This window comes from Oenanthe melanoleuca, chromosome 4 (genome assembly GCF_029582105.1).
Source record: "Oenanthe melanoleuca isolate GR-GAL-2019-014 chromosome 4, OMel1.0, whole genome shotgun sequence".
In the NCBI taxonomy this organism is placed as follows: Eukaryota; Metazoa; Chordata; class Aves; order Passeriformes; family Muscicapidae; genus Oenanthe; species Oenanthe melanoleuca.
In genome coordinates this window covers 44414920-44434309 of record NC_079337.1, presented here as the reverse complement: position 1 = coordinate 44434309, position 19390 = coordinate 44414920, and the positions used below count along the sequence as shown (strand labels likewise).

General features: G+C 42.2%; 2 protein-coding genes across 2 annotated transcripts in view; one reads left to right on the top strand and one right to left on the bottom strand.

The window, feature by feature from the left end:
* The first annotated feature begins 623 nt into the window (after positions 1-623).
* Positions 624-4360, top strand: RASL11B (RAS like family 11 member B). The gene is made up of 4 exons (XM_056490521.1): positions 624-804; positions 909-965; positions 1870-1946; positions 2767-4360. The coding sequence occupies exons 1-4, from the start codon at positions 681-683 to the stop codon at positions 3232-3234; spliced, it is 726 nt and encodes a 241-aa protein (XP_056346496.1). The 5' UTR covers positions 624-680; the 3' UTR covers positions 3235-4360.
* A 1402-nt stretch (positions 4361-5762) lies between these two features.
* Positions 5763-19390, bottom strand: part of SCFD2 (sec1 family domain containing 2) — a 186540-nt gene continuing 172912 nt past the window's right edge. Inside the window, exons 7-9 of the mRNA XM_056490506.1 lie at positions 16462-16596; positions 11161-11280; positions 5763-7458 (exon numbers count right to left, since the gene is read on the bottom strand). Of these exons, the coding sequence (XP_056346481.1) occupies positions 7366-7458; positions 11161-11280; positions 16462-16596 (348 nt within the window). The 3' untranslated portion in view covers positions 5763-7365. The remainder of the gene's footprint in view (positions 7459-11160; positions 11281-16461; positions 16597-19390) is intronic.

The window sequence follows — 19390 nt, the reverse complement described above, 5'->3', positions numbered from 1 at the left end:
TCTCATAGGCAGGCAAGGCAAAGGCAGGGCAAGGCAAAGGCAGGGCAAGGCAAAGGCAGGGCAAGACAAAGGCAGGGCAAGGCAAAGGCCGGGCAAGGCAAAGGTAGGGCAGGGCATCAGAGGTGGGTGGCGGGAGGTGTAGGACGGCAGGTGCAACCCAGACTGACAGCCACAGGACCGATGTACCCGCCAGCCTGGGAACCAGGCTGAGCCTCTATGGACCCGCGCCTCTCAGTCAGCCTCCGGGATTTGGGGAGAAGACGGCAGCACCGAGATCTTCGCAAACGCTCTACCCGGGGCCGTCAGGGTGCTGCGGGGGTCTGACCCCCGAAGAGAGGGAGGTCACACATGACACATGACACAGACACAGACACAGACACAGACACAGACACAGACACAGACACAGACACAGACTCCCCATTTCTGACATCCTTCCCCACGCCCCCCGCCCGAGGCGCTCACCCGCTCACCCTGCCCGGCAAGGGCGGAGCGCGGTTCGGGGCGCGGTTCGGGGCGCGGTTCGGGGCGTGTTTCGGGGCGTGTTTCGGGGCGTGTTTCGGGGCGTGTCGCGGCGGTGCTCGGGCGCTCTGAGTGGCCGGCAGGGCCCGGGGCGGGCCGCGGGGGCGAGAAAAGGGCCGGGGGCGCGGCGCTGGCAGCGGCGGGCGCGGGTCGCGGCCGGGATGCGCCTGACGCAGAGCATGTGCACCATCGCCGAGTGCGCGCCCGGCGGCGACGGCCCCGCCAGCGCCCGGCCCCGCCTCGTCAAGATCGCCGTGGTGGGGGGCAGCGGCGTGGGCAAGACAGGTGAGGGGGCAGCGGCCGGGGCGAGGCGGGCGGGGGCTGGCGGCGGCCGAGGGCGCTGATGGTGCCCGTGTGTGGCGGCTGATGGTGTCTGTCTGTGCCTGCAGCGCTCGTGGTGCGGTTCCTCACCCGGCGGTTCATCGGCGACTACGAGCGGAACGCAGGTAGGCGGGGGCGGCGCGGCTTTGTTCCCGGCGGGGCGGGGGAGCCTCCCCTGAGGGGGCACGGGCTGCCAGCCCTGAGAGAGAGGGTGCAAGCCCGAGGCACGGGTGGGCAGGGCAGGACTCGCTCCCCGGCACCGCGGGCGCTCGGCAGGCGCTGAATGAATCCCGGGGCTCCGCAGCCGCTCCCCTGAGAGCCGCTCCCTGCCCGCTCCGCTCGCAGCCCTCGGAAGGGGCACCGGGCACTGCCACATGCGGCTTGTGGTCGCGGCGGCTCGAGAGATTGAACTGCAGGTCCCTGACAGAATTCGCTTTATGTGGGCGAAGTACCCCTTTTTTGAAGGAGTCTTTTTGCTAAGATAAGAAAACATTCTGTAAACCCGCTGTTGAATTGTTTTTTGCAAACTGGGTGCCAGCAGCTACGTGGGCAAGGCAGGGCCAGTTTAAAGGGGAAAAGGGAGAGGTGATGTTATGTGCCTCGTTCAGTGAGTACTGTGCAGAGTAAACTAATGCTGGTGCAAAATATACAGCCTTCTGTTGAGGAAATTACTTGAAATTCCTTTTCACTACATTGTGGAAATACTAAATGACAAGAAAACTGCTTTTCTATGTAAGGAAAGCTGGTTATTTTGCACTCTTACCTTTATCATTAAAGATAAGACAGTCTTTAAAAATGATTAAGTTCCAAGCTGCCTACCTTGTAATGCCCAGCTTCAATACAAGTCAATTCATTTTTTAATCCTAGGTTTCTAGTAACATCTTAAATATAACACCAAAAAAAGCTTGTTACACTGGTTTCTTGCTTCATGAGTGGCAATGAGTTTCCCTACACAACTAATGGGCAGCAGAAGTAACATTTGTCTGTAGAGTGGTGACTGTACTTGTGAACCTGTTGTGTTCTTGTCAGGTAATCTCTACAGCAGACACATCCAGGTAGATGGAGAGATGTTGGCCATCCAAGTGCAGGATACTCCAGGAGTTCAGGTGAGCTAGATGTAACCATGCTACCAGAGTAGTTCTAAATGTTGTGTGCTTGCATCCCTCTGTGCAGCAGCTTGTTATGGTCTTTCTGTAAAATATTTCGCTGTCTGTTTCAGTTTGGTGTTCTGTGTGGGAGAACCTGGGGTAATGTGTTTTAACCAGTCAAGCCAGCTGTGTTGAGAGACTGTTTCAATGAATCATTTGTTCATTGGAGCTGCATTACTTTTGAGTGGCTGAATTACTGAAGTGCCTCATATATATTGGGAACATTAGGCACAAACCCAGAAACAATTCAAACTGGTATGTGAAATACGGTATTTGAGAAAATGCCATGACCACTGCCCAGCAAGCTTTATAAATGTGGATGACAGAGTGAAGTCTGCTACATTGTGGCTGTGCTCATTAGTGTGTCACAAGTTAGAGTTTTGTATAGACCTGAGTAATGCTGGATTGTTGCCTTTTTGAACTGGGCAACACTCCAGGTCTAAATGCTTCCAGCTCATATCTTTGCTTCCCCAGACTTACTGTCTAGCCAGTTAATTTCCCATTCTGTGGAACTACAAAGTCTTTCTCTGCATGCAGAACTACTCAGGTCAATTTTCCATTTGAGTATAGCAAACTCCAGTGTTAAATTCCAGCTTTTTGCAGCTGAATCAACATCTGCATTTATTCGCTATGCTAAGATTAAGTTCATACTTACTATGTGAAATCCAAATATATGTCTGGAACTGTAAAATGCTATTTGGCTTTACAGACTCTTGAAGACAGGTTCCTTTAATCTTTATGACTTCAGCTATCTAATTTGAGACCATTCATTTTTCAGATCCATGAACACAGTCTGGATTGTAATGAGCAGCTGAACAGATGCATTCGCTGGGCAGATGCCCTGGTGATTGTCTTCTCCATCACTGACTATAAGAGCTTTGAACTACTCAGTCACCTTTACCACCACGTTCGACAGCTGCATCCAGGGAACATGGTCCCTGTCGTCATTGTGGCAAACAAAGCTGATCTCTTGCACATCAAAGAGGTGGAGCCTCAGCAGGGACTTCAGCTGGCCAATATGCTGGGCTGTACTTTCTATGAAGTGTCTGTCAGTGAAAACTATAATAACGTCTTCAATGCCTTCCATCTCCTCTGTAAAGAAGTCAATAAACAGCAAATTACCAGCACCCCTGAGAGGAGGAGAACCTCTCTTATTCCACGGCCAAAATCACCCAACATGCAGGATCTGAAGAGAAGGTTTAAGCAAGCTTTGTCTGCCAAAGTGAGGACTGTCACTTCTGTTTGACAGCACAGCCCTTGGTCTAATCAATGTTTAGCTTGAGATTGAAACCTGGGGTGTTTAACACTGGCACATGTAGAATCCAAGGCATTGTGAAATGAGGATGGTTTGAGTAGCCTTTTTCATGGTAGGAGCCTTTAAGCAGTGGCTTAAACAAGGAACAGTATCAGATTAGAAAATGGGAAAAAAAAAACAACCCCTAAAACCTCCTGAAAAAGTTCTAGGATGTGACTTGCTGAACAGGTATTTTCATTTGGAAAGGTAACTTTTTGGTAAATGAAATAATTTGCCTTTTCCCCAGTTGGACAGATTTGGCTTTCATTTGTGCAGAAACAACCTTTTTGCTGTAACTCAGCTTGAGCAGGGAAATGTCCTGAACTGCAAGTCCCTGTTCAGAAGTAACCACTTGAGTTTTGTTCTCACATGGATGAAGGACAGCATGATGCAACTGCTTAATTTTATTGCACAGTAGAACTGTTTTTTTCTGTGTATTTCAAAACAAACAAGCAATCATCAAATGGTTCTGTAATAATAAGTGTAAAATAAGTGGATAGGACTGAGCATCAAGACTGTAAACAATGGTCCTTTATTTTTTACTAGCCATGTTATTGCTGACAACTTGACCATACTCTTTGTATGCAAAGCTATTGTCCACAGGGTGTAAACATATCTAATTACAAGCAACTCTTTTACTGTGTTAAAGTACTTTCCAGACTAAATGATCCAACATGGAGCTTCTGAGGAATGTGTGTGGAGTGATAGTCTATTACAGATGCCATTCTAAGACATCCTTTTTTTTCTCTGTCTCTCCTGTGTGCAGTAGGCACAAAAAGAACAAAAGGTGTGAAGCATGGCTGGCTCCAGGCAATGAAGCTGATGTCTTGTTCTGAGCTGAGCCAGACCCTCTTCTTTCTTAAACACATGGCAGATTTGTATAAATACTTAACTTTTTTTTTTTTATGTTGAGCCAATGGAATTCAGAGCCTAAGGGCCTTATACACATGCACTTTAAAAAGCCACTTGTGCTTTTGTTTAAACTGTAACTTATTTATTTTGTGTACAGTTACTCTTCCTAGGGCGTGGACTTTTCATTCTTACTGCCTGGTACAATATTAAATTTTTTTGAATTGCATGTTTCCTTGTGTGTTCTTTGGGGGTGAGAAACAAGGAGTAACAAACCAATGAAATGTTGAGAGAAAGTAATAGCTTTCTTAAGGTAGTTAACATCCTGCAGAAACAGCAAGGTGTCCTTTCCTGCCTATGCTGTTGCTTGATTAGCATAAACCACAGGGGTTTTGCTCACCCAAGTGCTTTACAACTTCCTTTTAAGAAATCCTTCTAGGAGAGGAACTGAATAAGGCAAAGACCTTTCAAATTAAAATGGGATTCTTCATTTCCACTTGTAAAAAATACTTTGGTCTTTAGTGAGAAAGAAATGGTATGAGGTAAGTCTTGAATTCTAAGTGACTGCCACTTTCCTTTAAAAAAAAAAAAAAGATATTTATGTTTTGAGCTATATCACTATGAAGATCTTAATCAAATTGCAAGTCTTCAACTACTTTTCCCATGTTTAAATAGCTTTACTAAAAGCCTTCCTGAGGAGGATGTTTGTGCTGGTACTAGGCTGATGGCCATACAGGCTCACCTTGTTACTGCACAGCTGAAAGAAGTGATGCAGGGTTCTGCTGTTGATAATCTTTTGGACCCAAGAGTTACCACCCTAGTGACTTAAGAATTCGAGTTGTAAACAAAACTGAGCTTGCCCTTCTATTCTAAGCTTATACCATATAGTGCTTGGCTAATTAATAGAGAAGTAAATCAATTTCCCAAGGGAAGCTCTATGTTTTCTCCTTGCTTTTTGAGTATTGCTTGGTGTTGCAGGCAGAGGACTCAGACACACTTTAATGTGGTCTTGCCCCTGCCCATGCAACTTTCTGCTGTGCTGTTTCTACTCCCATGGAACTGGCAGGAGATTGCTCATGCCTTGACCTTTTCCCCAAGCACAGGGTCCATGTAGCTGCTACAGCTATTTCCTAAAAATAAGCTTACTATTGCACTAGGGTCATTGGAAAGACTCCACTGTACTTTTGGTCTATAAGTACTTAAGTATGAATGGTGGCTGAGTTCCAGCATCAATTACCAGAGCTGTGACCCCACAGGAGAGGAGATTTCCCCAAAGTGTGTGTGGGCCTGGAAAGCCACTCTCTGTCCCAGTTAAAGGAGCTACTTGACCCAGAGGAAGTGCAAGACCACCAGTGTCAGCTTAGACTCACCCCCTGCTTTCTCAATACAGTAGCCTCTATCAGCTCAGGAAAGCAGCAGCATCTCAGAGGTGTGAGTACCTGAGCTCAGCAATGGCCACTGAACACAGGCAAGCCTTTCTGCTATGAGCAGAGTGTAGGAAATGTTCCAGGACAAGATAGAAGGTCTAGATTCCTAGGGGCAATCAAATAATGCAAAAGTAAAAGGGGTTGCAAGAATATGCAGTTCTGGCATGTGTAGCTCTGCATACTAGGAGAAAAGGAGAAGACAGATCAGGTTTGGCATTATGAGAGCATTGCTTTATTGATTACAGAATTTACAAAACAACCATATTCTAAGAAAGATTGAACAGTACGGAATGACAGAAAAACTAAGAGACCAGCTAATTGCTTTCCAGTTGCTCAATTCAAGCTATTCCTTGAGCTTTTAATATTGCAATGTCATAGCATTTCTCTCTCTTTTTTTTTTTTTTAATAGCACAAAGTTCCATTCTATAATCATTCTTATAAATTTCTCTGCCATAGAGGCAACATTGTCCATGCTTTATAATCAGTCCATTGTTTCCTTCCAGCCACTCAAAATTGAACTTAAACCAAAATGAACCCTTCTCTGAAGACCATTATAAACATTTAGGAGAATTAATGCTAGTTAGTGAACAAAATTTTAAAAACTACTTCCCATTTAATCTACTCCTTTGGCATAATAAAGAATGCTATGATAGAGTGAATGTCACTTAATTTGACATCCTTATCTCAGTATAAGCTGTAGTCACAGCATTACTTGGATGAAGCAAGAGGATGCAGCTTTAGAGCTCCACCATTTTATGTTGCAATTTGGAAATCTCAGTGCTATATGCAATTAAAATCTCTATTGGCTGCTGCTCTTTCATCACAGATTGTAGAAAAGTTTTATAAAAAAAAAATTGCATAACTGAATTTGATTGCAGCTCTTCCATGATTATAAATTAAAAATAAAAGCTGTTTTCTAATCATGCTATTCAGAAATCTAGCTCAAGAAAGAATCTGTGCTGTGGCCTCTTGAAAATGGGATCATGCTCTTTTTTTTTTTTTTTTTTTTTTATTTTATGGTTCTTTCTTTTTTAAATGCATGTGAAGGGAAGGTTCTTTTGGGGTTATCATCAAACCATCACAGCCCATATGGCCTCCTGCATATATCTACAGAGAAGAGTGCCATCAGAAACTGTCTTTTCTTCTGGGACTGTGGGTGGAGAAACTAGAGCAGGAAACAGAAAGCTGAGAGAGAAGCAGCCATGTAACCCAGCCCTTGGGTCTGGCTCTCTGCTTCCCTGCCTCCAACAGTCCTGCTGAAAAAGCATCACCAGGCTGGGAGCTGCTGTGCCAGCTAAATCAGGGCAGTGTTCCATGATCTCTCTGGAGTGAGGGACAAAGTAAGAGTAGGCTGTTAACATTGTATAAGGCACACATTTTGCTAGGTAGCATGACAGAGGGTGGATTTTGCTTGCCTCTCACTCCTTTAGCAGCATTTCCCACCAGCCATAAGCCCAGCAAAACCATCAGGAAAAATGTACTGCTTGGAGAGTGCAAATTGTGCATCACCTGGTTCTCAGCTGCTCCTTTTCTAGGGAATTATTACAAACAATTATGACCCTCACCGTGCTGAGTGAGGCTGGGAGTGATTCAGCACAGTGCCATCAAAGAGGGGAGATTTGTTGTCGGCCAACTGGACCATTTTAAAGAGCTGCCCATGAGCTGCAGATGTTCCCTTGCAGCCAGCTGTTTCACTGGGACTTGTAATTGAAGCAGTTGACACATCAGTTTTTGGAGAAGAGTGACAGAGCAGGGATTTGATGTTTCCAGGCAAGGCACTCACTCCTCTTCCCCACAGCCTCCCCCATCAGATATGAGCGTCAGGCTGGAGACGGTCTGGGGCAAACAACAACTCAACAGCACTGTGTGGTGTCAGGAGTACAGAGGAGAGCACAATTACCTGAAAGAAGGGGAACAAGAAGCAACAAGTCAAACTGAAAGGGATTGAGACAGCACTAATGAGCCATAGATAGCAACTGTTAGCTTTACCCAGCTCTAGGCAGGCTGGCTGTTTCTGGTGTTTATTGACATGGCAATACAAACTTGCCCAGTGAAACTGTTTGCTTGTTAATAACTGTAGTTAAATCCCTTTAAGGAGCATAATGACTGGTAGTATTGTATGCTTAATGAATGTGTGCTTTGACACATTCCTACCCATATCTTACCTGGTGATTTATTGTGGCTGCCAGTGTATTTACTACGAGGCACCAGCTGATGAAGCCGAGGTTTCCTCTCCTATAGCACGGATTTGAGTGATGCCTGTTTCCTCTCAGTTGAAGGTGAGCACCATAGAAGTGCCTGCTACAGAGAGCCAGGCTCCCTGTTCCAAAACGTTTTTATAGGCACAGGCTGTTCTGCACATCAGGCTCAACCTTGAGCACTGTCAAATGTAATCACTTTGGTTCCTTCCAGTTTTTAATCCCAGACAGGTCTGATGAATGAAACCATTGCTCACCACAACCATGATACACATCCTGCTAGGTGCAGGTATCTGTTTTCCCTAAGTGAAAACCAGTATATAATTATGTGGTGTGAAGGCTTCTCTGCAGAGCAAAGCTATCATCCAGGAGTGAGTGTGTACACTCTTGCTGTGAGGATCTAATCCAAGGTCAAGATCATGGGACACTGCCCCAAGTTTAGCAGTGTCCATATGGTCAGGATTGCAGGCAGGGCTCTTAGGGCAGATTTAATCACACTAACTCACTTGAAAATGGATTTGCTTCTTCAGCACAAAAGCAAGGAGAGGAAGCACAAACATCAACAACAAAGTATGCCTGTGTGTCCATCTACTGCAGCAGCTATCAAATGCCTTATGCTGTCCTCCATGTGGCTTAAGTATGTGCTTATGCTGCATTTCAACTTTTTTTGTTGTTCTTTCTTTCATCTTTTCACTTCAGATACTGAAAAGATCCCTTCTGTATTGGTAGCCTCCCCCTCACTTCTCCTCTTCCCTTGTCCTCCCACACAATCTGCAGCAAACTGACACTGATTATCTCTTCCTTCATAAGCCTGAAAAACTCTCTGTAACTAGAAGATGCCAAAGGCTGACACTCTCTTATGTTACACGAGAATCAGACTATAGCACAGTATGTGCTCATCTTGTTATCACGCAGCTTAACTCTGAAAAACACGAAGGGACACGTTACCAAAGTTTTTTCAGCGTATAAGCCAAACACCAACAATAGCCATTGACAGATAAAAGCAATTTCTTCTTGGAGTCCTACCACTGAACCCTCAGGGGATTTGTGCAACAAATAGTAAGCCCAGAGAGAAAAATGAGATCTGCATCTTTAAGGTCTCAGAAAAGATGCATGAATCCAGCAGGACTTCTTTCCCTCTAGTGTCTCCAAGGGCTTGTTGAGAGGGATAAATGTGAATATTTGTTCCTTCATTTCTACAGAGAAGAGGGGAATTGCCCAGATAAGTAATGTCCCCCTCTTCTCCAGGCAGCTCTCTTCAGGACAGTCCTTTGCAGACCTTCTCCTTATTCTGTATCTGTGCCTGTCTTGCACCATGCCTGTCATTCACACTTCACCTGAAGGGCTATCCCCTCCTAGTGGCAGCCAAGGTGGAAGAGCCAGGAGTCCCATCCTGACCACCTGAACTCCAATGGGAAGTTTCCCCCCAGTGCAGCAGAAGGCAGGGAAGGATGCAGCCAACATCTAAAAGTGCATCCTTTAGGTGCATCCTAACATCTGAAAGAGTTTATCTGTCTGCCTGCCTCAGCCACAACCACATAGATGAGAGAAGGGAGGGGGAAACATTCTCTCATGCTCTTTCTCCTTTATAACTCTCCTGATTAAAGCAGAAAAGGAGAAGCAATTTCTTCCTTCAAAAATACTCCTCACTAGTTATGGGGAGCTATTTACCACCATCCAAAACCAAATGGTGCACAGGCAACATTGTATTCCTTTGTGCTTCTCCACGAGAAATAAAATCGTCATTCACATTCAGATGCAGAGCAGTTCTGTGGATGGAAATTTCTCTTATTCCACATTTAAATGTCATTTGCCTCAACTCCAAGCCGTTGCTGAAGTAATTAGTGCACCCTGTCAGTTTTTCTTCAACTATTTTACTCTATTTTTGTACTTACACATTTCTCCATTTTTCCAAGAGCCAGTAATCAGTATAAATGTTAGTGCTTTGTTTGACTGGAAAGGACTTGGAAGACCAGTGTTTCCCTATAGCCTGAACAGCACAAAAAGGCTCTGTTAAACCCTGGCTTGAGTTAGATAAATGCCTGGCTTTTTGAAAAGAGAATAATCCTAAACAGGTGGTGCATATTCACAGCTATAGTGCAGAAATCCAGGTAAAGCCAACAAACACACCAACTTTTTTTTTTGTCAGAGACTTGCACAACTGCTTAGTTTCTTCTTTCTCTTCCTCCTCCCACCTCTCCCCTGAAGTTCTTTCACCTCTCTAACACAGCATTTTTGGATAAAGGGCAAGATGCAGTAAAAGCTTAAAATGCTTTAGGAATCTGCCTCAGAGGGTGACCTGCTGCCAGGGTTAAGCCAAAGCAAAGCAACACCAGATCCCATGTCACCACTGTCAAGCCTTAAGTCCCTCTAGAAAGCCCGTTGGAAATCTCCCTGCATAGTTCTCAACCAAATCAGATGTTAACCCTCTGTTTATCTTTCAGGGTGTCTTAATACATTTTGTGTGTGGATTAACTTGTCCATCAGTGTACCACAACTCAATTCCCCTCCAAGAGGGAAAATTTAATTTGATATTTTGAGGAGATTAGCAGTAGACTAATGGGGAAGAAAGAAACGTGTTATCAGATAAAAAAACCTGTTAAAATGGTACTTCATCTTACAAAATACTGCTTGAGACTGCCTTGCAAGGACAATTGAAACATGGAAAGCACATGCCAGACTGAGGGGCTGCTCTGCCTTTGGTTGGCTCCATTTTGCTAATGATTTCTCACTAATCAAAAACGCCTTCCATATGAATTGAAAACAAGATGTTTACAAGCCACCCTAGAAACCAGAGTTATGTTTATGATGCAGCTGGTTACACAGCACTTTAGAGGTTTTGTATTACCCTGTGTATCTGCAGACACCTGATTGGTCCTCCTCAATTAATGATGATTTTTAACATCTCAGGTGCCACTAGAGCTCACCCATCCTCCTCCTCTCCCTCCTCCATTCAGTTTATTCAGGTTTTTATTCCTGTGCTTGCAGGATTACAACTGGAAAGTCACTAGGTAGTACCCAGACTCCTGAGTATCCCTGCACTGTGTCCCGCAGATGCACTGCCAGGGACCCTGTAGCTTTTTGGACAGCAAATGTTTCTGTTTATAAAGAATACAAAGAAACTAATCTTTTGAAACATAACAGAAGCTACTTCAAATTAATACCAGTCTGTTCTGAACTCTCCAACCTGAGTTTGAACTTTTGTTGCTGACTATAACCTGAAAAAACAGAGCCTTTGTGTTGAATACTTGCTGCCTACAGATGTTTCACAGCAAAATCCTAACATCAGTCCTGCCCATCTGGCTGTGGCTTTCTGTAGGTTTGGTACCAGGGCTCTAGGGAACACTGATGAATTTTCTTAGTTTTTGTTTGGATAGGAACTGCATGCTTAGAGCTGTTTTTACCTGGGTACCAGGTTTGCGTGCTGCTACCAAATCCTTCACCATTTTGACCTCAGGGACTGACACTCCTCCAACCATAAAGATGATCAGAAGAGGATGATCACCAGGGTGAGGCCGATTCACCTGTGAAATGAAGAAAAGCATTATTTGTACCTGCTTCATGCAGGTCCAAACCTATGGATTATTAGTGATCAGCTCCCTAGGTAGCTAGAGGAAGACCAAAGAGGAAGCTTAGAAAGAAATATTCATGGAATGCTGTAGCAGCTGAGAGGGAAATCAATGGGGATGATGCCCAGTTAGAACTAATTAACTTGTTTGTTGGGAAATAAAATCTCCATGGATTCCACTGAAACCTGTGGTACTTCCTCCTGAAGTCTCAGGGTTTCTACCTCCATTCCTTCTTCATTACTTTCCTCCCTTTCCCAGAGTGGGAGGAGAGTACTTGGGTGGATGTTTACTTTGGATACACATACACAGGAGACTTTAAGGAATGAGGGGTAAATTACTACCCAGTAGAAGCAAGAAGTCCAGCCTAAACATGCTGGAATCCCTGCCTGAGGTCAACATGGAGAAGAATTTTATGCAATGTGTTTTCACTGGTGGAGTGAATAATCTTTTACAATTCATCCAGTAAAAATAAATCAGGTCCATTATAGTATAAAATCAGTTTATAGGCTTGTTTCAGTTCAGAGTTTTCAATGTTTCTATGACTGCCTTGCAACTAATAGAAAATCTAGCTCCAAGAAAATACTTGTTTAATTTTCTCCCAATTATCTTTAACAAATTAACATCTCACTTCAGTTATTTAATTTTAAATGTGAAGGTGATGCTTTACATCAGTTTCCTCTTAGCTACTTCTAGAAGTTTGAATACTTTGCTGTTTCCTACCAAACTGTTTTCTTCTTGAGAAAACACACTCCCCTGACACTACCTTGATCCATTCTTTAGGAGGGATGTCAACAGGGCCCATGCAATTCCTCTTGTCACATCACCCTGGAGTATGAAACACTCCAAATGTTTGGCTCTGAAAGTGACAAAATACTTTAATTCCTTTTTAGACCCTCTGCCTCCTTTCCTTGCATGAGTGTAGGCCTTTAACAGCATTCACTCAACAGAATGAAAGTGATGTCAACCCATGCTTGGGCAGAGCAGGGTTCTTTTGCTTTCCCCACCACAGCAGCTTGCTTTGATCCTTGTGGCTCCAGCTCCTGGGGGTACAGCTCCTCTTCTTTTCCTTATTGTGGCTTTCCTATATTTAGTCTTTTGGCACTTTTTCATCCTGCAGGTCTGCCAGGCTTTTTGCCTGGTAACCTCCAGCAAGGACTCTTTTGAAGCACAGGGAGATGCCATGTTCTCTCCAGGCTAGCTGGCTTTGATTACATGGGGCTCCCTTATTCAATGCTGCTCTCAGGCAAGGAGCTCTTGAATTCCTGAGAGTTTGAAACTAGTAGAAAAGCCTCAGACAGACGTATTAGGGAGCTGAGTATTTGCACACTGAGTATTTATTCTCTTACCCACCCTGACTTTGCTGGCCATCTTCACTGAGCTGATGGCACAGATAGCATATATACTACAATTCCAAGGCACTGGAACAGGCTTGCCAGGAAAGTGGTCACAACACCATGCCTGCCTGGATAATACCCTTGGGCACATGGTGTGATACTTGGGAATGGTGCTGTGCAGGGCCAGGTGTTGTGCAGGACTTGATAATCCTTGTTGTTTCATTCCAACTCAGAATATTCTGTGATTCTGGAATTCTATGATTCTTAATATCTTTCCTAGCAAAAACAAACTCATAATAAACATGCCTGCATAACACTGGGCACACTGAAAGGACACCCAGTATAAGAATCAGAAAACATGAGCTTTCAGGGTAATGCTAAAGAGAAAATATCTTGACAAATCATTTCTTTCAGTCAAAATAAACCTAGATCCAAACACATGGTGCCTATATAAAACTTATTATTTAGCAGAAGACTAAAGTTCAAACCACAAATTCCAGAAATGCGTATTAAAAATACTATTAGGCATGCAAACCCTAAATTAAATTAAAACAGAAATGAAAAGGGTCTTGGAATCTGTAATTTTGTTATGCTATGTGTAAGTGTTTTGAAGGAGGACAATACTTTGGGTACAAAATATTTGGCTGTGTTAAGAATGCAAGTTTCTGCCAATATTTTTTTTTGTTTGATAATACAACCACCCAAGACTCTCTCTTTTGAAGGAACTGGCTGCATGTAGTTAAACACAAGTAATTTCAGTGTTACAGAAGAAGATACAGAAGAAGAACTGAAATGGATTGCAACAAAAGCAATATGTGTCTTCTGGGATCCTTCTACAGTTTGATTTGGGACATTTCCACTGCTTCTGAATTTACTGTGAATTCTGAATTTTGCCAAAATCCCTGGGTGAAATTCGCTTTCAATCCAAAATGTCATACATTAAGAAAAATTCAGAAAGCTGCCTCAGACAATTAAAAAGATTAACCAAAAAACTCTCAAAGCCATTATGTTGACATGAAAGAGCCCAGAGGAAAGGGGATGGTGCCCTGAGCCAGCAGAGTGTCCCAGCAGGACATCAGGGCCTTCTCCCAGCTCTGAGCTCACCATACAGGGTATGCTCAGGATGCTGGTGGTCAGAGGGCACTTTGCTGGTGCACGTGTCTATGTGGATGAGAGAGAGGAGAAAGTGGTAAAACAGGGTGGCAGTGGCCAATAAAACTCTAAAACTGAAACAGGAAGGTATTAGAGGACAGGTTGCTCTCATGGCTCATGGCAGCTCACAAAAGCTTTTTTTCTGAGAAAAGTCAGCAAAAACAGTCATTATTGTTCTGTAGCTTATCCAACAAAAACAGCAGCACTGATGATTCTGGTATTTGTGACCAACCAGAAACCAATTAATTTAGCTTAATAACTGGAAAAAGGAAAACATGTCAACCACCAGAAACTAGGCTGCTGTGTAGGGCACTTGGTATCAGTGATGGCAAGTTCATAATCATCATAATACATCATAATATCATAAGATCATAATAATAGACATGTGGTCTAGAGCAGCAGTCAAAACAGGAGTCCTTGAGGCAGTGCAGTTTTTCCCTTCACCATTCCTTAACTTCAAAACAAACATATCTGCCAGACAAACAACTTCTGGATGAGAGGTATCTTTAAAAGTCTGTCCTGAACTAACACACCTGAGGCAATCACCAAAGTATTTTTATGTGAGTTGGCATTTATATTCAGGCATTGAGAAAGAAACAAAAATAAGGAAGCTCGCAAAATAATTACTGTGCTGATGTGTGATTGTGTCAGAAATACAGGCTGCTCAGACACTCATTCATGCAACAGTTGAGCAAATGCCAGCAAACCAGGCTACAAACTAAGAGAGCAAGAACAGACACATATTTGTGATGTGATGATGCCTATGAAATGTTTATCTTACACAAAGTTCACTTGCTCATCTCTTAATATTTGTCTCACCAGGAAAGATTCACTTACAGGTAGGTACATATTGCCATAACTACTTAAGTCTCTCTCTCTTTCACACCCACACCCACACCTTCTAAAAGGACAGATTACTCCTCAAAAGGTGTCAGTGTCTCCATCTAACCATTTAGGCCTTCTGAAGTCCTTATATTCTTTTTTTTAAATTTATTTTTCTTTTTAAGAATAAGCTATATTCCTGACTAAAAATTCTGCAATATAAAAATACAATGAGATCAATAGAATTGTGAGAATTACTGGTAAATGAAACCAATAATTTAAAAATTTACTTGAGTGTGCCAGCCTGGTTGCTTTGATAGTGAAATGTGCTTTTAATTCTACCATTTTTGGAGTGTTGGCATAAATTTTTCAGTTCTGACACAAGAATGGAGATACATTGGGTCACTTATTCTACATGTATCCTCTGTTGTCTTAGGGCTTTATCATTAGCTGTGAAGAGCTGAGAATTTCAATTTAGGAGCCTAGCTGAATGTATATTGGAAATCCATTTCAATTGTGGAAACAGATTCCTGAAAACAAACACTGGATTTCTTGATTATGTGCTCAATTCTAGCTTCTTTTGAAATAACAGAAAAATAACTGTTATTCTGGTACTGAGTTCTAGAATAGTTCAACATAACAGTCAAAACTATTTTTGCCACCTGACTTTAAATGCAGGTCTAGCAGGAATTTTCACAAAGGAGAAAAAAACCTTTTTTTCTTTTCTATTACCATAGAATCACAGAATCAAGTTGGAAAGAATCTTTGTAGCTCATCTAGTTCATGTTCCTGCCCAAAGCAGGGCCAACTTCAAAATATCAGGTTGCTCAGGGCTTTGTTTGGCCAACATTTGAATATCTTAGAGATGGAGAATTCTCTGGACTTAACCACTGCTACAGTTAGAATTTTTTTCCTTTATTCAACTGGAATTTCCCTTGTGTCCACTGCCTCACACAGTTTGCTGATGTCTCTTCCATGTGGAGGGGTGATAGTGGTAAAACTGAAAAAAGACCACTGAGCACAATACTGAAATGTGCTGTACTCATAACCATAGTATTGATGTGAATTTAGGGTTGTTTTCAATGGAGAATTCAGGATATGGAGTAAGACAAGGCTGAATGTTCCACATGCTGGCTACTCCATACTTCAACTCTGTAAATATTTAGTGGACACTCAGCATGAGCAAATTTGTAAGGCAGATTAAATTCTTGTAGAATGACTGTCTTAAAACATGCTTAGAGGATCCCCAAAGGAATTTCTAACTTACGGGCTTCCTTCCTCCCCCTATGGTACAAATTGAACCATATCAAATTATAGAAAAGGTATTGAATACAGAGCTCCTCCTTCATTCCTTGTGAGTCCAGATTGTTTATATTTACTTCTATCTCAAGGGTACTGAATGTCCTTCAAGTCCTTTGATGAGGTGCTATGTGAATGCCTTTTGGAATGCCAGGTAGGTAATATGAACTGACACTCCCTTATCAATTTGTTTGCTGGGTGTATCTGAAGAGCTCTAAAAACTGAGTTAGGACTTCCCTTTAGCAAAGCCACATTGCCTCTTCCCAGCTACATCATCCTTATTTTGGTGTCCCCCATCACCCTTATTTAGATGTTCAGTCTGCTGCACTATTATTTTGTTCAGCAGGTGCTGCCTGTCTGCACTGTACCTGCAATGTGGTGCCTCAAGCTATTCCCAACCCCCTTCAAGGATTTAACGCTCCTAAACTCCCCTTAAGTTCTGCTGAACACTATAACAAAATCAGCTACTGCTGCATGATGCTCTGACCTCAGGAAAATCTTACAGGTGAGCTTGGGAAGGCTGGTTTACCTTCATGAACATGCTGAATCCAGTTTTAAGGAGATCAGTGAGGCCTGATGAAATATGCTCAATATCAACAGGATCAGGCCGATCAGGATTGCAGATCTCTTCCACCACCTGTTTCAGCAGAGGTTTGTAAGAAGCCTGCACAAAGAGAACAATGCATTGTGAGTAAACCTGTTTAGACTCAGTGCAACCACAATTCTAAATATGCTATTTCTATTAAAGGGTACAGAAATAATTATCCCAGAAATGAAAGCATTCAGGGAAGTTGTGATCTTGACTGCAGATGGTGTGCACAAGCACAACATCAGACTGAAAAGACTGGAAGACAGCCACACATTTACTCTGTCCCATATGTATTATATAAGTAAAGAGAGACAGGGAATAAAGAGGGGACTTTTACTTTCTCTGGAATTTTTTTGGAGGTAATACAGAAATGGGTAACCATGTGCATGCGACTCTGTTGCCCACTGTGCACCCAGATCTCATTCCCTTTTTAATGATTTTACAAACACCTAATCAGAGATTTTTTTTCTTTAATTGATCACTCCTGCCTTATTCCAAGTGTCACGTCCCCACTGAAGTCTGGATACCAGCAGGGAAGGGAAGAGGCCAACATGCCCATTCCTGCCTGTTTGTCCCTCATGGCAGAGCAGAGCTAAGGAGTCCCTGTTACTCCTTTAGCTTCCATGGCCATGGTATTCCACATAATACTTCCATCTGTGGAAGACTTTTGAAAAACAGGCCAGAGAACCATTACCATGAATGTCAGAGCTTCAGAGCAGTTAGGGGCTAGAAGAACTGGAAAATGTAAAGGTACAAATGGTCAACATGCTGGAAAGTCTACTCCCAAAGGATCAACCTTGTATCCTCTTCAGGATCCACAAACCCAGGCTGAATATGAAGTAGCAGCCTAATAATCTCCACATGCCAATGCCAAGGTTTAAACCACTATGACATGCTGAAAAAATTTTAAGATAAATCTTTTAGGAACCAATGGGAAGATCTTTAATGAAAATTCAAGCTTACTTGGTTTACAGATGGAGCTTTGTTTTACTGCTTTTAACTTTGCCCAAACTGCAACAGAACCATAATAATTTCAGAAAGTGCAATTGTCTTAGAAAATGAGCAGCTTTAAAATTAGCACACTTATTTGGCTTTGGGACTACCCCAGGTATATATCATTCCTTAGATTACTTGGGAAATCAAGCATAACATCATTAATTTTGCAAAGATGATATCTACAAGAGATCTTGCAAGATAATAGCAAAAATGGATGGAAAATAAAACACAAACCACTTGGCTTGAGACTAAAATTTTCTGGAGTCATTAAAGAAATGTTTTTCATCCAACACTTTAGAGTGAGAAACAAAGCTTACAGTTTTTTAATACAATCCTGTCAACAAAGATTTATACAACTCATCTAGTTCTTCTCACAATATGTGCATAACTTTTAGTTGAGCCAACAAAGCAAATTACAGCAGACATGAGCTACAGGATCTTTTAGAACATGTCAAGATTTCTGTCAAATCTAGTCACGCAATAAACAACTGTTTGAAAATACACATGCAGGCATGAAGTCCTATTTATAAAAATCTGTTTAATATCTTCATAGATGAGGAACAGAAAAACATTAGGAATGAAATATTTTTGGAGCAGAGATCAAATCACAGTTTAACAGAGAGGATTACTCCACAAAATTAAAGGAAAAAGATCATCTGCCTGAAATGAAAAATATCATTCAGACAAAACTATGTACTCAAAAGACATTAAAAATGTGCTGTGATTTTGCATGTCTGTATTTTCAGCACCAAAGCTCAGTGCCCTTCAAAACAACCCAGTCAGATTACACATATACTAAAATACAGATAGTATGATCACCTACCTTTTTAAAGTATAATGGTTTCAAATATTTTAAAAAATATTTTATGACTTGAAATTAATCTATTATATTTTTTGCTTTTTTTTTATTTTGGTTTTTTTTTTTACAACTCCCAACAGCTGCATTGGTTTTTATCTCATATAATGAAACTTTTATCAACTTCAAATTTTGGCAGGCAAAAATTGGTTTAAAATAGCTGTTCAAAACCACACAAGATTATAAAGGGGAGAAGAGAGAGAAACAAAGAGAGAAGGAGAGAGAATGAGAAAAGAAGAGTGAGGGTTGGAAGAAGGAATAGAGGAAGGGAAAGAGAAAGGCAGAAATATACCTATATCAAGATGAAAGTAGTTTTAATAGGCAAAATTCTGCTCTTACATGGTCACTACATGAACTAGTTTGAAAACCTGATGAAAACATTTGTCATTTTATGTAAGAAATACAAATTACAATGCTACAAAAAATAGGGGCTATCCAATTCCCAGCTACTTATCCATAGAAACATTTTTATGAGTTTTTAGAAGAAATGGAGGCTTCCCAGCTTTTAACAGACAAGGTGAAAAAGTATGTAAAAGCTAAACCCATTCTCATGGCACTGAGCAGGTTTGGTGATGAACGTGGTCACCACTTCTTCTGAGGAGCTAAACTGAACACACACAACACCTGCCAGTCAGAAGAGAGGCCCATTTCTAGACAGCTGTAAGTATCATGGACAATCACATACTGCCTGCTTATTTCTACTATTATAAATCTCCTGGACTTCCCTCAGCAGAAGGTTTGTTCTACTTAAGAAACTGGATCCCTTGCATGGCTAGATTAAGGGGCTTCAAGGTGTTATATATCCCTTGCTGTGTTCCAGCACTTATCCCTAAGCAAGCAAAGTGGATAACATCCAAAGGACATACTGATGCTAATTACATTTCCAAGAAAATTTTCTTATCATCTCACTGCTCCTGCACTGAACTGTATTAAATTTTTAAGAATTTTCCCCATTTTGGACATCAGACTAGTCCAATCTGCTAGAAGACTTCAGGAACAGGTTTTCTTCACTATGGA

Coding starts and splice junctions, on each gene's coding strand:
- RASL11B (XM_056490521.1), top strand. CDS start 681: ATGCGCCTGACGCAGAGCATGTGCACCATCGCCGAGTGCGCGCCCGGC. Junction 805..908: donor CAGCGGCGTGGGCAAGACAG/GTGAGGGGGCAG, acceptor CTGTGCCTGCAG/CGCTCGTGGTGCGGTTCCTC. Junction 966..1,869: donor CGACTACGAGCGGAACGCAG/GTAGGCGGGGGC, acceptor TGTTCTTGTCAG/GTAATCTCTACAGCAGACAC.